This window comes from Nematostella vectensis, chromosome 12 (assembly GCF_932526225.1).
Source record: "Nematostella vectensis chromosome 12, jaNemVect1.1, whole genome shotgun sequence".
In the NCBI taxonomy this organism is placed as follows: domain Eukaryota; kingdom Metazoa; phylum Cnidaria; class Anthozoa; order Actiniaria; family Edwardsiidae; genus Nematostella; species Nematostella vectensis.
The window spans coordinates 13456559-13476740 of record NC_064045.1 but is presented as its reverse complement, the minus strand read 5'-3'; the positions used below and the strand labels follow the sequence as shown (position 1 = coordinate 13476740).

Here is a 20182-nt window from a genome sequence, read left to right as displayed (position 1 = left end):
TCATAACACAAGATTTGCATCCAAGGGCAACTCATGCAGACCAGCTTCTAGAACAAATGTTGGGCTGTCGGGATTTGCTGCCATATCTTCAAAAATATGGGAAGAAATACCATTGCCTATAAAAAAAACTTCCCTATAGGTCCTTCCTTAGACAAATAAAGCATTTTTACCTTGGCAGCCAGGGGTAGCTTGTGATGAGTTGACCCGAACATAGTACTCGCATTTATTTATTTATTTATTTAATTTTCATTCCTATTATTATTATATATCTTTTTTTTTGTCCAGTCCAGGTTAGCTAGTTATTTCTTAGTGTAGCGACACATGTATAGAAAAATATACAAAAACAGATAATTATAAAAATACTGTAAATGAACTTTCCCGAATTCTCATGGTACCAACTCGAAAGCTCTTCGCTCCTTTGGTCACTACGCACACTAATCTCATTACAAAATTTCATTTTACTAATATTTTCTAATCTGTCAAGTCCACTTTGTAAAGCATTAACTCAACTTCAAATAGTGCAAAAATAAATGATTGATTGATTGAGTAATTTGGAACAATAAAAGCAGTCATCTGTTTAAACGTCAGTGCATATTTATTAGCTGAACAGTAATCGTTTGTGCATACTAATACGAATTACGCGGAACAGAATTTTCCATTGCTTATTACAGCTCGCTTGAGGAAACCACTTGCACAAGCAGCATAATCTAACAAATAAGTTTGATATTACTGTTATGCCCTATTTGATAAGTGCTGTGTAGGATAAAAAAGAATGGAATAAAAATAATTCGGGGAAAAGATTTCATGACTATGTGTATTTTATAGCTGTGGTGGTTTCGGTGCGCCCGCGATCCACTCCCATCCATTTGATGGCAGCGCGCGACTTGACGTAGAAGCCTACTCAGACGTGCACAGTTCCCTGTGGCCACATAAAAAATATCAGCCGCTGCTTTTATTTATGGTCCGGAGTAGAACAAAGATAATATGAGACAAAGCAGCTGCGTACTTACTCGCATAATATGCTGGTAGCATTGCTCGCTTACAACAACAAAAAAGTAATGAATTACAAAAGCGAGATCAGTTTTACATTTAATTGCGAAGAGTTTAAAAATTATGCTAGTTTTGAGCGACTATGCCAGAAATTATGCATAATAGTCCCTAAAGCTCGCACTACGGGAATTCATGGCCCGCAGTGCTCCATGGGTATCAAATAAATAAACAAAAAACGTAAACAAAAGCGTGTATAGGATTGTAATGCTTGTTTCTGCCTCTCGCTTTGAGAGATCAGGGAGGGGGGACTGGGGGCTTTCATAGAAACGAGTGGGGGGCGCGGATCGCCCCTCCGGGCCCCCCAGCCCCATCCTAGGCTTGGGAGGGGCGCTGGGCCCCTCCGACCCCCCCAGCCCCATTCCAGGCTGTGGACTTTCGGTGACACCGAAACGCGTTTCGCGTAGATTAATAATTGCTGATTATTAATCTACGTCGGGACCACTTTGCGTAGATGGATAATTAGCAGAAGTAAATCTACGCAAAACACACTCCGCGTAGATGAATAATTAGCAGTGGTTAGCAATCATTAACCCGCTGTCTATCGACAGCAGCGCGACTGGGCCCTTTCGTAGAAACGAGTGGGAACCTTGCAATTAGACCCCCGTCTGTCCTGTGGTATACCGAGCGTTCGAAGGGTGAAGTGAGGAAAAGATTACTGCGGGTGGCTAAAGGTCGGCCATGCAAACACGTGCGGCCAGAGGTGCATGGACACCTACTGCAAGGTGCACCTCCAAAGGCTCCGTAAGGGCAGCCCCCTCCCCGTGCCGGGCAGGGTGTGCGGCATAGGGACGCAGTCGGAGACGCGGTTGTGCCGCCCCTGCGGAGCGAATCGTGAAGGGCAGACGATGCGCGGCATCGAGAGGCGCGCCCGGGAATGGTTCGCACTCGTCCTGTCTGACATCGCAGCCCGCGATACGGGCAATTAGAGACTGGGTGGCACAAGGCATACCAAAGCACTCGTCCTGTCTGACATCGCAGCCCGCGATACGGGCAATTAGAGACTGGGTGGCACAAGGTATACCCAAACATGGACGCTTAAATAGAGGAGATTCTCAATAGCATGCCTGACAAAGAGGCGCCCGCCGTACTGGCAGGGCTGGTCCAGAACATCCTGGACGAGGGCATCCCCGAGGGTGCCAAGCGCAAGCTGCTTAAGCCGCTCATGCCGGCGAGCTCGCGGCCAGAGGAAGTCTGGCGCGAGTTCGACCCGTTGCTGCTGGAACGGCGACAAGAGGGCCCAGAGGGCTTAGACCCCGAGGGGTACTATTCTCTCTTCGTCGGCGGCGCCCATCTTCGGTTCCCAAGCGTGGATGCCACTCTTCGGGGCCAAGACATAAGCGCCAGTGTTTACCAGGAGATACAAGATCTTGGTGGAGCAGGTGTCATTGCTCTAAAGCCAGTTATGCGGGGGCCTGACGCTAATAACGACGGCTCGGTGTGATGGGTATCGCACGAGCGAGGGTCTCTGAGGTCAAACGCAGTGCTGCTACTGGTGCTCGAGATGGTAGACCCCGACCTGCGTTACAGACTCTTCACGGTCGTTGGTAAGGCCCCCGCAGAGCCATTGGCGCCAATCACGGAGGAGGAAGGGCGCTCGGAGCACAAGATTGGTGGGTCTGGTTGTAGAGTTTGAGCGCGTAGTCAGTGTCGGTGAAGTTTTGCTTTGCGAGGGTCCCTCTCTCGCGACTTTGAGCTTGCCAATCGAGGATTTTCTGTCGCCGCTGTTGGTAGCGTCCATAGTCTTGTTGGTATTTCTCTAGGGCCTTGTCGTGCCTCTCCTTCTCAGCTAAGGCAGGGCTCTAATCGTTCGACAGGAACTTTGCGAGGTAGTTGCCACCAACGAATGCAGTCGCGTTTAGGACGTCGCCACCAACCAAAATCGCAATGGAGGCCATCGAGTAGTGTGTGATGCTGTGTGTACTTGTTCATACATGAACACGAGTCTAATACGTGGCCTACACATGTAGTAGTGTGCCACAGTACACTACTACATGGGCAGGATCTTCTGGTCCTCAAGGTAACCCTTCAAAGCGACAGCACCTGCAACGGCGGCAGTCATTTTTGCGTAATTCATGGCGTTTGCGTAGGGGTCTTTGGTGAAGTCTTCGCGCAAGACCTTGCGCCCGACCCAGCCGATACCGGCGACGAGGCCGGTTATGACTGCGGCGTCGGTGATGGTCTTTGTGATCTTGCTTTGCTGCGTCGTCGACATTGCGATGCACGGAAGTGCGGATATGGGTGGGGCCCTTGTGTTTAAATGTCTGCTTACTCCATGGCTAAAAGTCGAGAATTGCAATGTCCGGGAGCGCGAAGCGCTGTCGCCGAAACGGCAAGCGGTCGATCCTTGGTCTGCTGTGCGGCTGCCAGCGGCGGCCTTGGAGGCGGAGTCACGTCGTCGGCCACTGCAAGTGGATCGGTAGCTCGCTGGTTAACAGCTGGTGTACGAGTGAACGCGGCAGCTAGCTCCCGCCTACGTGTGTAGAGGCCGATCAGTGAAACTAGAAGACCAGCGACCCCGATAACCGAGCTAGCCGACCAAGCAGAGTTGCTTTCCGGGACTGGTGTGTGTGCCGAAGGCATCTTCGGCGCGCGCGCAAGCCCCCGCGTCCCTGCGACTCGCTAGCGACCGGCGACTCAACGCGTTGTAAAGCTTTCTTCTTCAATCTGTTAAGTCGGTTCCACTCTGCCAAGCGCCTTCCGGCTTCGACTCGTCCAGGGTGTTTAGGTCGGGTCGCGGGTGCCTCAGGGCTCGTGATTCTCTCCACCAACGCCGAAGGCGTACGTGCATGTTCATGAGCAGCTTGTTCCGCAGATTATTTGTCAGGTTCCGCTGACCCGTTTGCCGTTCCGGCAGGCTGGGCACTAGTACTTCCTTGAGGTTCCTCCATTTGTGATGCAACTACTTGGTTGCTGAAGAAGTGGCAAGCTTTCAAATGAACGTCTACTATGGGGTGGCGGACTCGCCACTGTGCGTTTTCGGGCGAACCACTGGTGAGTCCGCGACTGCTACCTCGTGTTGACACCGCGTGTCAGCGCTTGCCGTTCCGGCGGTGTTCACATGACGTGCTACGTGTAACGCCCCGACGGCTAAAGCCATCAAACGACCGCAGCGTAGAGACAGGCTTCCGCACAATGTGCGGAGCTCGTTGTTGATGATGTAGTCGGACACTAGGTCATTGTGAAGATCGACCACACTGTCTATCGGCAGCGCCATGCCTACTAGCTTGGTCGTAAGCTTCAGAAAGCTGTCTGCCAGGGCGTCTGAAGTCCGGCTGGCTAGAGCGGTCTCGTATCCCCTCCCGTACTTCCTCACCTCCACGGCGCTCATGCGTTTGACGTCGTCGTGAGTCAGGGCCTTGCCTACCATTTTTCTCGACTTCCCCGAGGCTACGAGAATCGTGAATTTCTCCCTCGCGTCTGCTACCTCAGTTCGCTCACCTCCGGTTGCCGTTCCGGCAGGCCGCGTCGAGCAGTCCAACGACTCGACGGCCGGGAGGCCGGCGGCGCCCCCCTCAAGAAGACTCTTAAAGTATTCGTCGCTCATTATGCACCCCTGCCGTGGCTAAGGTGCAACACGTGTGATCAATGCGTTATGCCCTAGGGCATACGTGGGCGGTGGTTTACTGCGCTTACTATTCAACTAGGGCGATGGTATAAGGGTGACGCAAGCAAAACTCTAACTTCGAGAACTTTTCCGTCTTGAGGGCCTTCATGTACTCTTTCATCTTCTCTTCTGAGAGCTCCGCGCCGTAGTCATGCAGGATAGCTTTCATGTCCGCCTTGCTCGGGGTATAGAAGACCACCAAGGCCGCGAAGTTCTCACGGAACGGCTTCGTGATGCTGGTGAGCTACTGCGTGATCACCCACACGCTAATACCCACGTGGCGCGCGCTGAACGCCAAGTTGACGAGCTGGTCAGAGCGCCTCTTTACGTCTTTCGAGGCCGCACAGTCGTCGAGTATGATTAGCGTATTAGTGCCTTCAAAGACAGCGGAGACAAACCTCAGCATTATGTCGATCTGACCCGCCCCAGGTGTGACGACAAACAGACGATCGTCGCCCTCGCCAAAGCCGTCGTATGTTTTGTTGTAGACAAAGGTAGGGCACACGAGTACGATGTAGTCAAACTTGCCCCGGAAAGGGCCGCGCAGCCGGTCCACTATAAATCGGGTCTTCCCGCATGACGTCGGGCCCACGATGAGAGCGTTAAATGGGATGTTTTTCGGGTCCATACCGCGCTGCCGCAGCGCTTCGCGCAGAAACACGTTTCGGTGTCTGTGCTCAGTATTGTATGGACTCTAGCTGTCCGTTCATAAGGTTCATTTGGGCGTCGGCCACCACAAACACGTGACAGTTTACGGTACCCGTGCCGCTTGCCGTGCGTTTTATCTCGAGGTGCACACCGTCGCGGGTATTGACCAATCGGAGACCACCTCCATGGATAGCAATGTCGTCCGTCGTTAGAAGGTCGATCCACTGAGCAAACTTTTTATCGCCATAGAACAGCTCGGGGCTGACTGCCGGGGCGGCAGGCGCTCCACTGTGCCCCCCCGGGGAGGGGCGGACGAACCGCCTTTTCGCCTCCCTCCAGAAATCCGTGGGGCGCAGCCCCTGGCTGAAGACCTTGTTTGGCATGCCGTCGATTGTAACGCGAACGCTTTTGATGTCGGGGTACACGAACTTCTCAGAGTCGCGAGCCCCTGCCGTGTATGGCTCCACAAAGAGGAGCAACAGACTACTCATAGACCTTCGCGGCAGGTTGACACTCTCGTTGATTATGCTGTCCGTCCCTTTGCTAATCACGAAGGTCTTGTGGAGGTTCACTTGCTCGTAGAAGAACGTTGTGCCGTTTTGGTAGGCGGCGGCTGAAGACCGGGCGAGGTTGTCGTCCCTCAGGCTTTCGTATTCCAGCTCTAGATTTTTGATGCCATAGGATGATTTGGTAGCATCGCTTCCGACTACCTGCTGGTCAACCGTTGCGAGCGTGATCTCGAAGAGCAGCGCCTCGGAGAGCGCCCTTGGGTACAGTACGCCGTGGTCCGTCAGCAGAGAATGGTCTAGCGGGATGGTGTACTTCGCCCCGTGGGCGGCGCTTAGAGCGTACTCCTTGGCGTTACTAGTCGCTTTATCGCACGTCTTGGAGCGAAGCTTGCGCATGTTTTCTGACTGTATGCCCTGCTCCAGGCGGTCCTCTCTCTCGACCTTGGACAGGTAAAGCTTTTCATACGTCTTGAAGACGTCGTAGCGGTTGGTGTCCTGGAGGTTTCTCCTGCAAACGTGATTTTCAGGCGGCTCACGAGATTTCGGCCGACGTTGTTCTCGACGGTATTATTTGCTTGGCCTGAGATGGAGAGATCGAAACCGACCCTCAAGGAGCCAGGCACGAGCGCGACGCCTTCCGATAGCTTTGGGACCGCCACATATAGCGTCTCGCCTGGGGAGGCCGTCGACGGGTTGAGAATAATTAATAATAATTTATCAATTTATAATGATCAAAAGCGCATTACAATATAACTAAATGTTGAACTAATATATACAATAAAATTTACAATTATAATCGAAAATAATATGAAATAATAGATTCATAGGAAAAATATTGAATAAAAAATAAAATAATAAAAATAAAAATATCTATATTGATTATTATGTGATATCAAGTGTTAAAAGCTAATTTAAAAAGATGAGTCTTAAGTTGCGCTTTAAAATTAAAGATGCTGCAATTGATGGTGCGAAGATTTGCAGGGAGAGCGTTCCATAATGTAGGTGCAGCAACACTAAACGATCTGTCACCGAAAGACTTCATCATTTTTCCTAGGGGATGCATTAAAGAAAGGCCCTCATTTGAGCGCAGTGAATAGCGCGCGTTATTCTTAATTCTAATGAGATCAGTTATGTAACGAGGAGCTAGCCCCTGAAGAGCTTTGAAAGTGATTAGCAAGATTTTAAATTTAACCCGATACCTTACCAATGAAGATTTCTTAGCACAGGCGTAATATGATCGTATTTTTTGCATGACGTGAGCAGCCTAGCTGCAGCATTCTGCACCCTTTGCAATTTACCAATTTCTCGTTCTGGTAGTCCATAAAGGAGTCTATTGCAATAATCTATTCTACTGGTAACAAAGGCATGTAACACCATTTCTAGTTTATCCCTAGGCAAAAATTGGCTTATTCTCTTAATATTGTGCAGCCAGAAAAACGCTGAACTACAAGACTTAGAAATATGGGTCGACATAGAAAAATGTGAGTCGAACCAGGCACCAAGATTGCGCACTTCTGAAATGGGCATAATATCTATATTGCCAACACGAACTGAACAATTATCTACTTTCAACAGCTGTTGATTCGATCCGATAACAAGAAATTCAGTTTTATCGTAATTGTTTTTTAACTTGTCCTGGTACATCCAAGTACGTAAGTTATTGATGCATCGTTCCATAGCATCCAAAGAATCCGCTAGGTCCGTCTCACTATTGGGATCAAAAGATAGATAAAGTTGTGTGTCGTCAGCGCAACATTGTGCATCCGGCAGATGGGCTTGTACTATCTCAAAGAGCTTGGAGGTGTAAAGTACAAACAGAAGCGGACCAAGACAGCTGCCTTGTGGGACACCAAAACGCAGATCAAAGCTGTCCGACGTCACCCCCTCAAACAACACACGCTGGCTGCGCCCTGATAAATATGACGTAAACCACTCCAAAGCCTTCCCACCGATGCCGAAGCTTGCTGTTAGACGTTGGAGCAAAATTGAGTGATCAACTGTATCAAATGCAGCACTTAAATCTAAGAGTACAAGTAATGTAACGCGCTGCGAGTTCATATTCAATAATATATCGTTAGCAACTTTGACCAACGCCGTTTCCGTACTGTGATGCTTGCGGTATGCAGACTGTAATAGCGGATAAAGCGCTGACTGAATAAGGTGATTATCCGTCTGATTGAAAACTGCACGCTCAATGAGCTTGGAAACATAAGCTAAATTGCTCACAGGACGCAAGTTCTTGAAGATAGATTCCAATCCCTGTTTCTTTAACAGTGGTACGACAATAGCCTCTTTCCAGCAGTCAGGAAAAATTCCTGATTCTAACGAGTTATTGATTAGCTTGGTGATCACGGAAACGAGTGGCTCACTACAGGATTTCGAAAAGGGCGTAGGTATGGGATCGAGGCAACAAGAAGTACATTTCGAATTCTTAATGAGCATGCATACATCTTCCTCAGTCAACACATTCGAGGGACTAGAGAGACCGTTTCTACAGTACAGTGATTCACCAGATCACCGCTCTGTACATTCTCCGAGGCACCACAACCCTTGTCAAGCTCATCACGCAGTCGGTTGATTTTTTCCACAAAATACTTTCCTATGTCGTTTGCCAATGCTGATTTATCCGCATAGTCCGAGAAGCATAGTGAGTTCTTTTTCACTAAAAGATCTTTCACAGCACGAAATTGAAACTTGCCTTGATTATCAGAATTTTGACTGACAAAATCAGTCAAAAAAGCAGATTTGGCTTCTTTCAGCAAATACGTCACATGATTTTTGTGTCGTTTGAATGAGGCGAGATCATCAGCAGACCTAGTAATTCTCCATTTCCTTTCCGCGCGCCTGCGCACTCTCTTAGCCTCACGGATTTCCTCAGAATACCAGGGCACTTGGGGTCTGACTGTAACTGTTTTCGTCTTGAGTGGCGCATGGCGATCGAGTAATTCAGCAAGTGTTTTGTTATAACAGTCGACCAATTGCACAATCTCCGAAGGTGGGTCCTGACACAGTTCCGAGGCAGACAAATCACTCATGAATGCTGTTGTGTCAATAGCCTTCACCTTCCTAAAGGATACCTTTTTCCTAGAGAACTCCGGCATTGAAACATTTATTGCGAAAAATGATATACAATGGTCTGAGAAATAAGAGCCAGGTCGGACATCATGTATGAGACTAGAATCTAGAGTCCTTGAGATAAGCAAATCCAAGGTGTTCCCAGAGATATGAGTAGGGAAGTTAATGTGCTGCTGTAGACCCATTGATGACAGTAGATCTAAGAAGCAAGCTGCATCGTTATCAGAATCGATATAAACATGGATATTGAAATCACCAGTCAACACCAGAGGCTCAGTTGTCATGACAACAGACTCCAGGAACTCGGCGAATTCCGAGATAAACATGCTCACAGTGAGCGGATGACTTGACGAGTATGGTGGCCTATAGATGGCAAGAAAACGCAGACGAGTAGAGCCAGACACAATTGTCCACTCCGAATACTCAAAAGAATCATAAATACCCGCTCTTGCATTTTTAACTACAAGTGAGTCCCGTGCCAATATACCAGTACCACCACCATTTCTGTCTGAGCGAGGGTGATCGAGTAGCGTGTATCCCGGCGGTGTGGCAGCAATTCTAGCCGCAGAATCTCCAGGTTCTGTTCACCGGGTCACTCTCAACACCCCAGAGGAGTTCTGCTTCCGACTCCAGAAAATATGTGACACTCAGGCGGTCCTAGACAACGAGATAACGCATCATCGACAGGTGCGGAAGAAGTATAAGCGCGCCTTTGCCGTTACCCATGCTGTGTCTGTGGCATCCGGCATTGCCGCAGGGGCGCTTTCCAGCGCCGGGGTGGGGTCTCTTTGAGTGGGATAGGGGTTCTGATCGGCGGTCTGCTGGCAGGGGTCGCTGGGCTGGTCGGTGTCGTGGGCGGGGGCGCGGGGGTAGTCTCTAGGGGTCTTACGAGCAAGGTGGCTAAACACGAAGACACGATGGTTTTAGCGGAGAGTAAGAAAAACTCGATCAACGAGCTGGTCTCTAAGGCTCTGCAGGACGGGCATATCTCAGACGAAGAGTTTCGGCTAATACTTCAGGAACAAGAGAGATACTACGCTCTCAAGGCCGCTATCAGAGCTCGACACGGCCTCGCACCGCGTGAGAAAAAAAAAACGGGAAATGGCACTCCCTGGAGACACGCGAAAAGATGAAAAAGAGGCTGCGAGAAATTCGCGAGGAGTTCGGAAGCGAGGTGTTCGAGTAAAACTCAGGTTTAAACGCCACGCCAGCGGCTTTAATTTTACGGCCGAAAAACGGTTATTCCGCGCTCCGTAGGTTGGCCCCCCTTCTCGTTTTCGCGGCCCTCCCCGACACCATCGCTATTTACCCCAAAAAGTCGTGTACGCGAACCGCGCCCGGCCTACATAAGCAATTGCCCCAAAAAGTCGTGTACGCGAACCGCGCCCGGCCTACATGAGCAATTGCCCTAACCATTTATGTACGTGAAACATTATATGCTTGATATATAGAAGGAGGGTAGGGGCTGGGGGGCTGGGGGGCTCGGAGGGGCGCGCCGCGCCACCCAAGCTTAAGATGGTGTAATGATTAGTCGGGAGGACTTCTGTTGACCGGAGTCGTACCTTTATTCTGATAAGTCAGTAGGATGAAGAGTGAAGAGGATTTACAATGTGGTCCTATTTGTAGTAAAACAAGTAGTACGTTTGATTGACAAGCACTGACCACGTGTGCAGAGGGCAGTGATTGGACGGTACTTGACAATGCAAACAGTTACATCAGATATCATTGATTGTCGGCAAAATCAGCGATAACAAAGGAAAGCTTTGAAAAGAATTTAAGGATACAAAACGAATGTCCTTTGCCATGAAACTGAGGGAGTCAGTGGGAAAGGTAAAAAGGTAACTTTGGAGAAACAAATATTTAACTTGTAATCGAAAGTTAACGAACGTAAGGGGAAAAGAAGTGGTCGCTCAAGTAGCGTAGGTGTGGTGTTGGGTGACTTGGATTAGCATAAGTAATCAGATTACCAAAAAACAGTAGAGCTAAGCACCTCCTACTTGAGTGTGGGTGGTCCTATGTGCTGTGTTAATGATACCGCCAGTCAACGTCCGACATCAAAAGGAACTGTATCAAAAGAAGACTCGTTAACTAACTGATTCAACGGAAAGTAGAAGACAAGATGAGTTCCGAAACATGGTGCGATCCCACAAAGGTCATTATTTCACTCATCCTTATAATTAAACGAACATCCTCCTATGCTAAAAGCTAATAATGCTTCAAGAATACTTTTAACCTTGATTTATCCTTAGAGTAATTATATCTTGACTTGTATATCTCCTTACTTCCTTTAACTACGATCTAACACAATCTATCATAACAATGGGATGGGGGGGGGGTGGGGGGGCGGAGGGGCCCGCCGCGGCCCCCAGGGGGGTTTCACTCAAACCACCCATTCCCCCCCCCCTTCTGGCCTTTTTTGCAATGATTTTAAATCTTATTATGATTTCTAGACAGCCAAGAGGTCAGTCAAAAGAAAGTCAAATTTGAACAAATTACGATACCACAAGTATGTAATACTGTAAGTATTCATAACAGATTATAAGTTAAATGAGTAAGTATCGATTTTCGAATTAAGCTTAAATGGAAAAAAAATTTACAACAAAAGTCACAAATGTAATTCATATTGAAGTTGCCTTTTATGTTAGTGTACTTTTACATGATTATTCTTTACAATTTCTTACCAGATCAGGGCAAGTTGAGTCGAGGGCAGGTCATTAGTGTTGATATTCATGCGTATCATGACTAAATTCTTTCTTATACAAACACAATTACTTACAGTTTTGAAGAGCTGGTTTAATATAAATGTAAAACAAAAAAACAAGACATGAACTTCCGTATGTTACTTCTTACACTATTGTTAGTTAACTAGCAGTATCAAACACCTTATGAATGATATGGCCTCTCAGCGAGAAAATTTCGAGATCGAAACAAATGATCACTTATTTCTGAATTTATTGCTTTGCAAGAGCAAGAAGAAACGTCCTCGTAACAACGTTTGAGTCCACTTATGGAGAAATAAATAGACCAAGGCTAGTAACAGATTATTTCTTTCTCTGCGACAAAAAGGACTCAGAGATAAGAAGGCATATGACGATTGTATAAGACTTTGAAGCGTCGTTTTGCCCCTTCTCGGCCGCCATTTTGGATTCCTTGAGACAAAGTCAATTTTTCCGTCCTGTAATCTGATTGGCTAATCCGTGCGTCTAAAAATAGCCTGATCCTAGGAAACGCCGTGACACTTATATAATACAGATGATTGCCCCTACTTATGAGCCCCTGACCATATATAAATTCAGGCTCAATTTCCAGCCGGAGACGTACTTTTATTCAGTCCTTCTTCAGGAAGTGTCTCTTAGGGCTAACAATTCCTTCAACCACCCCAATTTGCTATCTCTAAGGGGTAATAATTTCAGGTGACCACGCCCAAAGTGTCCTCCCTTAGGGTTAAAATCGCTTTTGCCCCCCAGGGAGTAACATTCAGTGTTATTGCTGATTATAGCCAAGTTATATATATATTGGAGACTAGGACAATATATATATTCCAGTTGACTTTTAAAAGTCAGAAAACTCATGTTTTATGTTGCATGAGCATCATCATGTTACCAGACAGTAAAGCCATGTTATTTTTTATGAGACAATCAGCATAGATGTATAGACAATCAGCATAGATGTTAGATGTTAATATTATGTTAGATGAGACAAACAGCATGTTACCAGAAATTATCTTGAAAGTACAGTAAAGTCATGTTATTTTTTTTATGATACAATCACCGTCTTACCAGGAATTACTTTATTGTAAACCAAAAACATTTTATTCATATTGAATTACATCGTTGACATTACTGTTACATAGTTACATTCATGAACATACTTTAAATAAACAAATAAAAAAAATCCGCATTCTCCAGTTATTCCTCTTCATCTGTATATCCAAAAATATAATTTAACTTAACCTCGACAAAGCCGATATTTTTAACACAAAAAGAAATGAATGTAATTTCTTCTACACACGAGTAAAAGCAGCAGCGTTTGCTCCTCACAGCATTCCACATCTCCATTTGAACTTCTAGTTTTAATACTATTTGTGCTAGATAAAACTCACTCAATATTACAAACCGATCGAAATAAGGGCAAAATCAATTGCAATTCCTCGAGTCAACGGGTAAAATATGGCCAAGTTATCCGATAAAAATGACTACAACCGGTCGAAATTCAGTGGAAACCTAGTCGAGTTTTACTTTAATGTTTATTTCTCCCTTCCTGGCAACCGGGTAATCGTCTGTCGTACCGTGAAAAGGTACTAGCTGACTAGCGATAAGTGATTTTCCCCTGACGTGCTTATCACACCTGGCACAAGACTACAATACAGCCAATCACAAGACCGCTGTATGCATAATGAAATTTCTGCCCCCAGATATAAATAGCGTAATTTTTCGCGCCAATTCAGTTTCCTTTCAGTAAAAGTCAGAAAGGTTGTAAACAAAGCTGAAATCTTTTACTTTTCATTTGCCGAGTAAAAATCCAAAATGGGTGAAATACACACCGGGGATATGTCTCAAATTGAAAGATGTCGAACTATAAAGTTCAAAATCGGGAAAATGCGAGTCAATTTTAATCCCGTTGTGACTATTTTCTCTGCCATTATAATTTGGAGTCTTGTCTTATTCTGTCTTGTAAAGACAGATCTGGCAGCAAAAGAAATGCCCACATGGGCAAAGTGGGTGACAGATAAGTGGACCTGGCTCTACATCGGGACCCAAGACGTCTGGGCTGTGTTCATTCTCGTTCTGTTCTTCTCCAAGTATTCTAACCTAAAACTTGGGAAGACAGACGACGAGGAGCCGGAATTCAATGATGGTTCGTACTTTAGTATGCTGTTCGCTGCTGGAATCGGCGTTGGATTATTTTACTTTGGCGTAGCAGAACCTGTGTTGCACTACGAGCCTGGCAGCAAATGGGGGAACCGCTATCAAGGAAGGTTAGTTATCCAGGATTTATTTGTCAAACCCGACTGACTGGCTTTAGAAAACCGGTTTTGCACACATTTCATTCGACGCGCCGCTTGTGAATGCCCTTGACACATGGCCCCCTGTAACCGTTTTTTATTTTTCCAGTTTTGCTAAAAAAAACTTATAGAATGATATTAACTAAAACGTTTTTCGTGAGAAATGTGAAAAATATCGTTTTTACTGGGCATTGGGTTTTTCCAACACCGGCTTATAAACAATGAAAAAACGGGTGGAATTTTCCGGTCTTTGATCGAACACGTGCATGGAAAACTACTGCACACCGGCCGCCAACGCTTTTGAGTCATCTCATGCTATGATTACGAAAACAAAATACAAACTTGGCTGCAGCTGGGTATTATTGTAATAGCTATAACTAACAATCACTGTGTGAATTTACTATAAAAATGATTTTGTTTTTGGAGTTTAGGGTTTTTATCATTAAAATGGCATATTTAAACGCATGACGTTATTTCAACCACAATATTGATAAGCCTTTTCTTTGGCTAAAATATTCATCACGCTGTTTCGTTTTCAAAAGATATGTATATATTATCCATGTTTGTGATTTTACTCGATTATATTGCCGGGCAAATATATTTTCTAGATGAATGGAAGACCTATAACTGAAAAAAAAAATCCGAAGGAATCCGAAGGAAAAAAAAAAACAGGAAAATTCTATAACCAAAAACGTGCACTCATCCTGTAATTCATACTAAATAAACACATTGAGGCGATTTCAAACAAAAGGAGGGAGTGGGCCATTAAAAAAAAACACCACCATATTTATATAATGCCTTTTCATCGATTCTAGCTGATTTTACTCGTTAAAAAGGTATTTTTATTATTTTATTATTTTTTTGAAGTCCCCCCCTGACCGTTTTTAGGTTCTGATTCGGTTCTGAGGGATTAGGTTCTAGGTCACCGCGGTTGTATATTTAACACAAATTATTTTTTTCATAGTTTAAATCGATTTATACCGAGCGTTCGTGGTTATTCAAACAAGTTTTCAGGACAACTGGAAGAGCAGTAACTTGATAACTGAGAATAAAATTCAAAGGAATGATCGTCCACATTCACACTTAAAGCCGCATTGTCACCAGTTTACTTCCGGTCGGTTACGTAACAGTATCCGATGATTTTTAACGGAAAACGCGAAAAATATTTCAAGATATTGAAAGCAGTGTGTTTATTGGAAGTTTGTGTGAGGATGTGATTGTTAATTTAGAGCGGATGGCGTGTTTAATATCTCGGATTTTAATAGATTCTTTTGTCTTTTAACGGTTGAGGTTTCCGTCGGACCTTCGGAAGTAAACTGGTGACAATGCGGCTTTAATGAGGTGAATTAATTTTCGAAAGTTTTAAATGACGGCCAAATGTCGTCAAAGGGAAGGCAATGTGTCCTCAGTCAAAATTCCCTCCTTCCCTCTCCTTACTCTACATAGACAATAAATTCATAATAGCTTTATATAATTAAACAAAAGTAAAACGTAAAGGTTTATTAAGGTGGCGCGCCGAGGTTGTTTTGGCTAAACAGCTTTTACTAAGTTCCCTATATTAGACTCATTTTCGGCTCGATTTTGGTGAATTTTTCAGATATTATTAATACATCTATGCTTTGTCAGATCCCGCAAGATTCACACTTGTTTGAAATCAAATAATTTTTTTTTTCATTCAAGGTAAATGGAAGCAATTTTTTTTACATTAAAATTAAAATATCGAAATCTGCGCGATGAAAATTTACGAAAATCGCCCCGAAAATGAGTCTTCTGCAGGGAACATAGTAAATAAGCTATTAGCCAAAACAACCTCGGCGTGCCACCTTAAGCTACCTTCGAGTCATCACTTTTTTCTATTTCCCGCAAAATATTAAAAAGTGTTCCTATCCGATCTAAAACTATAAATATTCAATGGCTTTTGGTAATTCAATCAGACATAAAAAAAAAAAATTTTCGCCGCAATTATCGTTGCTTAAACAGCCTTTGCGGTCGCCACTTTGCAGTAGCGGATCTAGAGGTAGGGTTTAGAGTCCCCCCTTTAGCGAAGAGCTAGATCCGCCCCTATTTTGTCTTGCTAGCGAAGCACCAAATGTGAAAAAGCATCCATTTCTATCGGCTGATTAGGAGAGCCAATGCGATTTTATCATTGAGTTTGGTAAATACAGTATAAAACTTACTTTCTAGATGGTTATTTAGCCTACCCGTAGGCTTTGATAGGCGAAAACCGGCACGAAAACCCCGGGGCTTTCGTGCCGGTTTTTCGACTATCAAAGCCTACAGGTAGGCTAGATGGTTATTATTTAGCGCAATATTTGCCTTCAAAATTAAATAAAAACAATAACATAGGCGTGCAAATTTTTACAAATTTGCTGCTTTTGTACGTTACAGGTACTCCGACAACCAGCGCGCCCAGGACGCCATCAACGTGACCTTGTTTCACTGGGGAATCCACGGCTGGATCGTCTACACCATGATTGGTCTGTTGTTGGGCTTCCTGTCTTATCGCTACGACATGCCCATGACCATGCGCACGTGCTTCTACCCGTTGCTAGGCGACAAGATCTACGGCACCTTCGGCGACCTGATCGATATCCTGTCGGTGGTGTGCACCATGTTCGGCGTTTGTACGAGTCTCGGCGCCGGAGCGATCCAACTTAACGATGGACTTAACAGACTAAACAGCGCCATCGAAGAATCGAAGATGAACCAGGTGATTATCATCTGGGTGATCACCGCCCTAGCGACAGTATCTGTGATCAGCGGCCTTAAAGTCGGGATCAGACGTCTCAGCGAGATCTGTTTTTCCGTCGGCATGTTCATCTTCTTGGTCGTCTTCTTCTACGACGACACTTGGTACCTCCTGAACGTGTTCGTCCAGAGCATCGGCTACTACCTGCAGTGGATCGTGCAGATTGGCTTCCACACCGACGCCTTCGCGCAGATGGGGAATGCCCCGGATGGGAAAGAGGCTCCTGAATGGATGAGTGAATGGACCATCTTCTACTGGGGCTGGTGGATCGCGTGGGCTCCCTTCGTGGGCGTGTTTATCGCGCGTATCTCGCGTGGACGGACCATCAAGCAGTTCATCACCTACACCCTGACCGTCCCCGTCGTGTATTGCATCATGTGGTTCTCCGTGTTTGGTGCGATTGGAATCAAAATGGAGCGCGAAGCGATAAACGCCGGGATCGAGTGTAACTCTACTCTTGGAGGAAGAGATTCTCTCCAGTCCCTAAATGGCATATATCGTCTCTCTTGTCGACCCTCGACCCGCATGTGGTTTGACGTAATGGAACAGTACGAAGGGATCGGATCCTTTATGTCAGGGCTTTCCATCGTCGGCCTCGTCCTCTACTTCGTCACCAGCTCCGACAGCGGTTCTCTCGTGATTGACAGCCTCTCAGCCAATGGCCATCCAGACCCACCGGTGCTGCAGCGAGTGTTCTGGGCTCTGACGGAAGGCGCTTGTGCCACGGGCTTGCTGTGGACGGGCGGATCAAAGGCGTTGAGCGCTCTTCAAGCAGCTTCGATATCATCTGGTCTATTCTACACCGTAATCCTCAACTTTGTCTGCGTCGCAATTTGGCGCGCCGTCAAGTATGACACAGGGGACCTTGACATGAGCGGGCCATTATTTAGTATGGGCATCTTTGATATCTTCTACAAACCATCATACAAACGGCTCAGGAACCTGGTGATTGCAATGACCGCCCCTTGGTACCTCATGGGAAAAGCGGCGGGGAAAGTTAACAATGGCGGCAAGCGTACAGCTATGATCACCCTTGGACTCACTTTCTACACCGCTGTTGGGCTTCAAATACTCCATTTCTTCCGTCCAGGGACCGCGTACCTCGGAGCTGCTCTCATCGTTGGCTTCTTTGTGTACGGAGCAGGAATCCGCCTGGCTGTTCGTGAGAAGTATGCGATCGTCGGCAACATGGTAGAGGACTTCTTCGCTGTGATGCTGCTGTACCCGTTGGCTGCCATGCAGATGGACGAGCAGTTGGATAACTCCAAGACTTCCAGTGAGAGCACCATTGATTCTGGGAGCTCTGCGGAGGACGAGAGCGCGCCACTTGGGCACAAGACTCCTCATTTGTGCATTCATGTGAATGATTCTGGGAGAAGCTCTATGGCAGGTAAGCATTTGAGAGCGTGTTTACTATTATCAGCTCCGTTATAATCATATGGTAGTGTCATCATCATCACAATGTCTTTATCATGATCCTCGTTGTCATCATCACCACCATCATCGCCGTCGTCATTAACACCAGCACCATCACAATCATGTACTCTTTTCAATAGCAATCGTAAGCATCGCCAATATCATCCCATAAGTCAACTAGTGTTAATTACATCCATTTATTAATGCCTTTATCAACAAGACAACATGAAAATAAAAATAATTAATCCACATAACAAACTTTTTCTTTCTTTACCTTTCAGAGGAAGCTGTATAACAAAGAGTGGAGAAGGCCTGTGTAAATAAGGACTAGAAGCTCGGCTTGACTTGGATAGTGGGCCATGATAGCACTCTCTAGCTCCTAACATAAGATATGTCTGGTTTACACCACTTGAATACATAGACTTTGTAGATGGCCTAGGTTCACTGTATGCCCCACTTAGTGTATCAGTACAGGATGGACGAGATTCCACATTGCTATCGCTTCTCTCCTCCCCCAGGCCTCTGGCCGTGCCTTTACAGGCTACACATATGGAGAAAACGTTTTCGTTTAAGGGACTGGTACCGAGGACTCTTTCTTTTCAGATACTTTCTCCATTGACCAGAGATGGTCACAGTCACTTTTTTTTCTTCTGATTACAAGTCATAAAGTTTACGAAGCACCTGCGGTACGGTAACCTTAAAAAATAACAAGAATCATGCACATTTTCCAAATAAGGAAAATATTAGTTTCCTTATATGAAAGTGACCGCGTTTGGCAAAAACGACAATTTTTGGCAGAATTTTCTTGGTATGCAAACACTACACTACAGTGCCTATTAACCAACCTCAAGACGAGGCTCTCTGCTAAAATTACATTAGATCTGGAATTAGAAACGAAGCCTCGACTTCATGCTTAAGTTTGTAAGCATTGGGGCGTGTATCGAACCTGGATGGGTGTAGCTAGTGAGATCGTCATTGCTTTCGCTGGTTTATTTGCATGATTAATACCCATGAAGCACCGCGGGCTACGCAGATTCTCATCTTTATTGGTACATACTGTATGTTTCTGGTCTACTGACTAGTCAGCTAATACTTGTAAGAGGGTTTTAAGCAGGGATAATGGCAACGACTGCAAAGACGCGGCAAAAATATGTGCTCTATCGATAACTAGAGTTTTCAAAAATAATAATAATTTATTTAAAAAAGCAATTTAAATGTTTATAAATGTTGATTCAAATTGCAAGGATTATAAAAGTTTATATTTGTAACGTTAAATTTAGTTTGTATGTATAAATTATTTTGTATATTCGTATATACGTTATATTTAATTTGTATGTTATTTATTTTGCATATTCACCAAGATCTATCTTTATATATAACGATTGCGTGACTTAACCCTGTCACAAAACGATCTATCGCACTACTCGTAGGTTTTCTAAGTATTTTGTAGTAAACTCAAAAGAAAGTTAATGATAAGGACAATGTGGCACTCTCGGAAACCAGGGCGTTTCGAGATCACAGGCGCGAGAACGAGGCGGAACCAGGCCCGTGCCAAGGGGGGGGGGGGGGGGAGTGGGGGCTCCAAAGAAGAGGCAGTTGCGCCCGCTGCCTCATTCCGCTGACCTCTACGCCCTGGGTAACCGAGGGTGCCAGTAGAGTTAAATTTAGTCAAATCACACTAGAGCTCCTTCGTCAGCGCTGTAATCTGATTGGTTGACTTACTATTAGGCTATAAGTTATGTAGCCTATCAAAAGCGAAAAGTGCGGCCGCAATTGATCGCCAAAAAAGGCAAATGAGCAGACCAGACTTACGTTTTTTGCAAGGCCGTAGTTAGCAGGGGAGGTGGGAAGGAGTGATGGAAGCTGTCCCTTATGAGAGGCTCGCGCCACTGTACAACATTTTTTAGTTGCGGCCATGTTTGAGTACACATATTGCCATACTAGTGCGATTTGACTAATACATGATATGGGTTCCCGACTCCAAGCCCATATAATAAATAATTATATTTATCAAATATTTTAGTGACGGAGATGATCAGTGTAATAAAAAATAAATAAAAGCATTAAAACGTTGCTCCAGTGCCTGATTATAGTCTTGTTGTTTTTATATTTTTTTCTGAGCGTTT

General features: G+C 45.5%; 1 protein-coding gene and 1 long non-coding RNA gene across 2 annotated transcripts; both read left to right on the top strand.

Moving 5' to 3' along the window:
* Positions 1-10469: 10469 nt before the first annotated feature.
* LOC125557376 lies at positions 10470-11696 on the top strand. The gene is made up of 2 exons (XR_007305250.1): positions 10470-11038; positions 11337-11696. It is a non-coding gene; the product is annotated as an uncharacterized LOC125557376 (long non-coding RNA).
* A 1644-nt stretch (positions 11697-13340) lies between these two features.
* On the top strand, positions 13341-19517 carry LOC5520230 (glycine betaine transporter 1). Its single transcript, XM_001640026.3, has 3 exons — positions 13341-13864; positions 16280-18030; positions 18338-19517. The coding sequence occupies exons 1-3, from the start codon at positions 13413-13415 to the stop codon at positions 18349-18351; spliced, it is 2217 nt and encodes a 738-aa protein (XP_001640076.2). The 5' UTR covers positions 13341-13412; the 3' UTR covers positions 18352-19517.
* Positions 19518-20182: the final 665 nt, after the last annotated feature.

Bases quoted from the DNA above. Each gene is read 5' to 3' on its own strand.
- LOC5520230 (XM_001640026.3), top strand. From the start codon at position 13,413: ATGGGTGAAATACACACCGGGGATATGTCTCAAATTGAAAGATGTCGA. The intron at 13,865-16,279 runs GTTAGTTATCCA...TGTACGTTACAG, and splicing joins GGGAACCGCTATCAAGGAAG to GTACTCCGACAACCAGCGCG.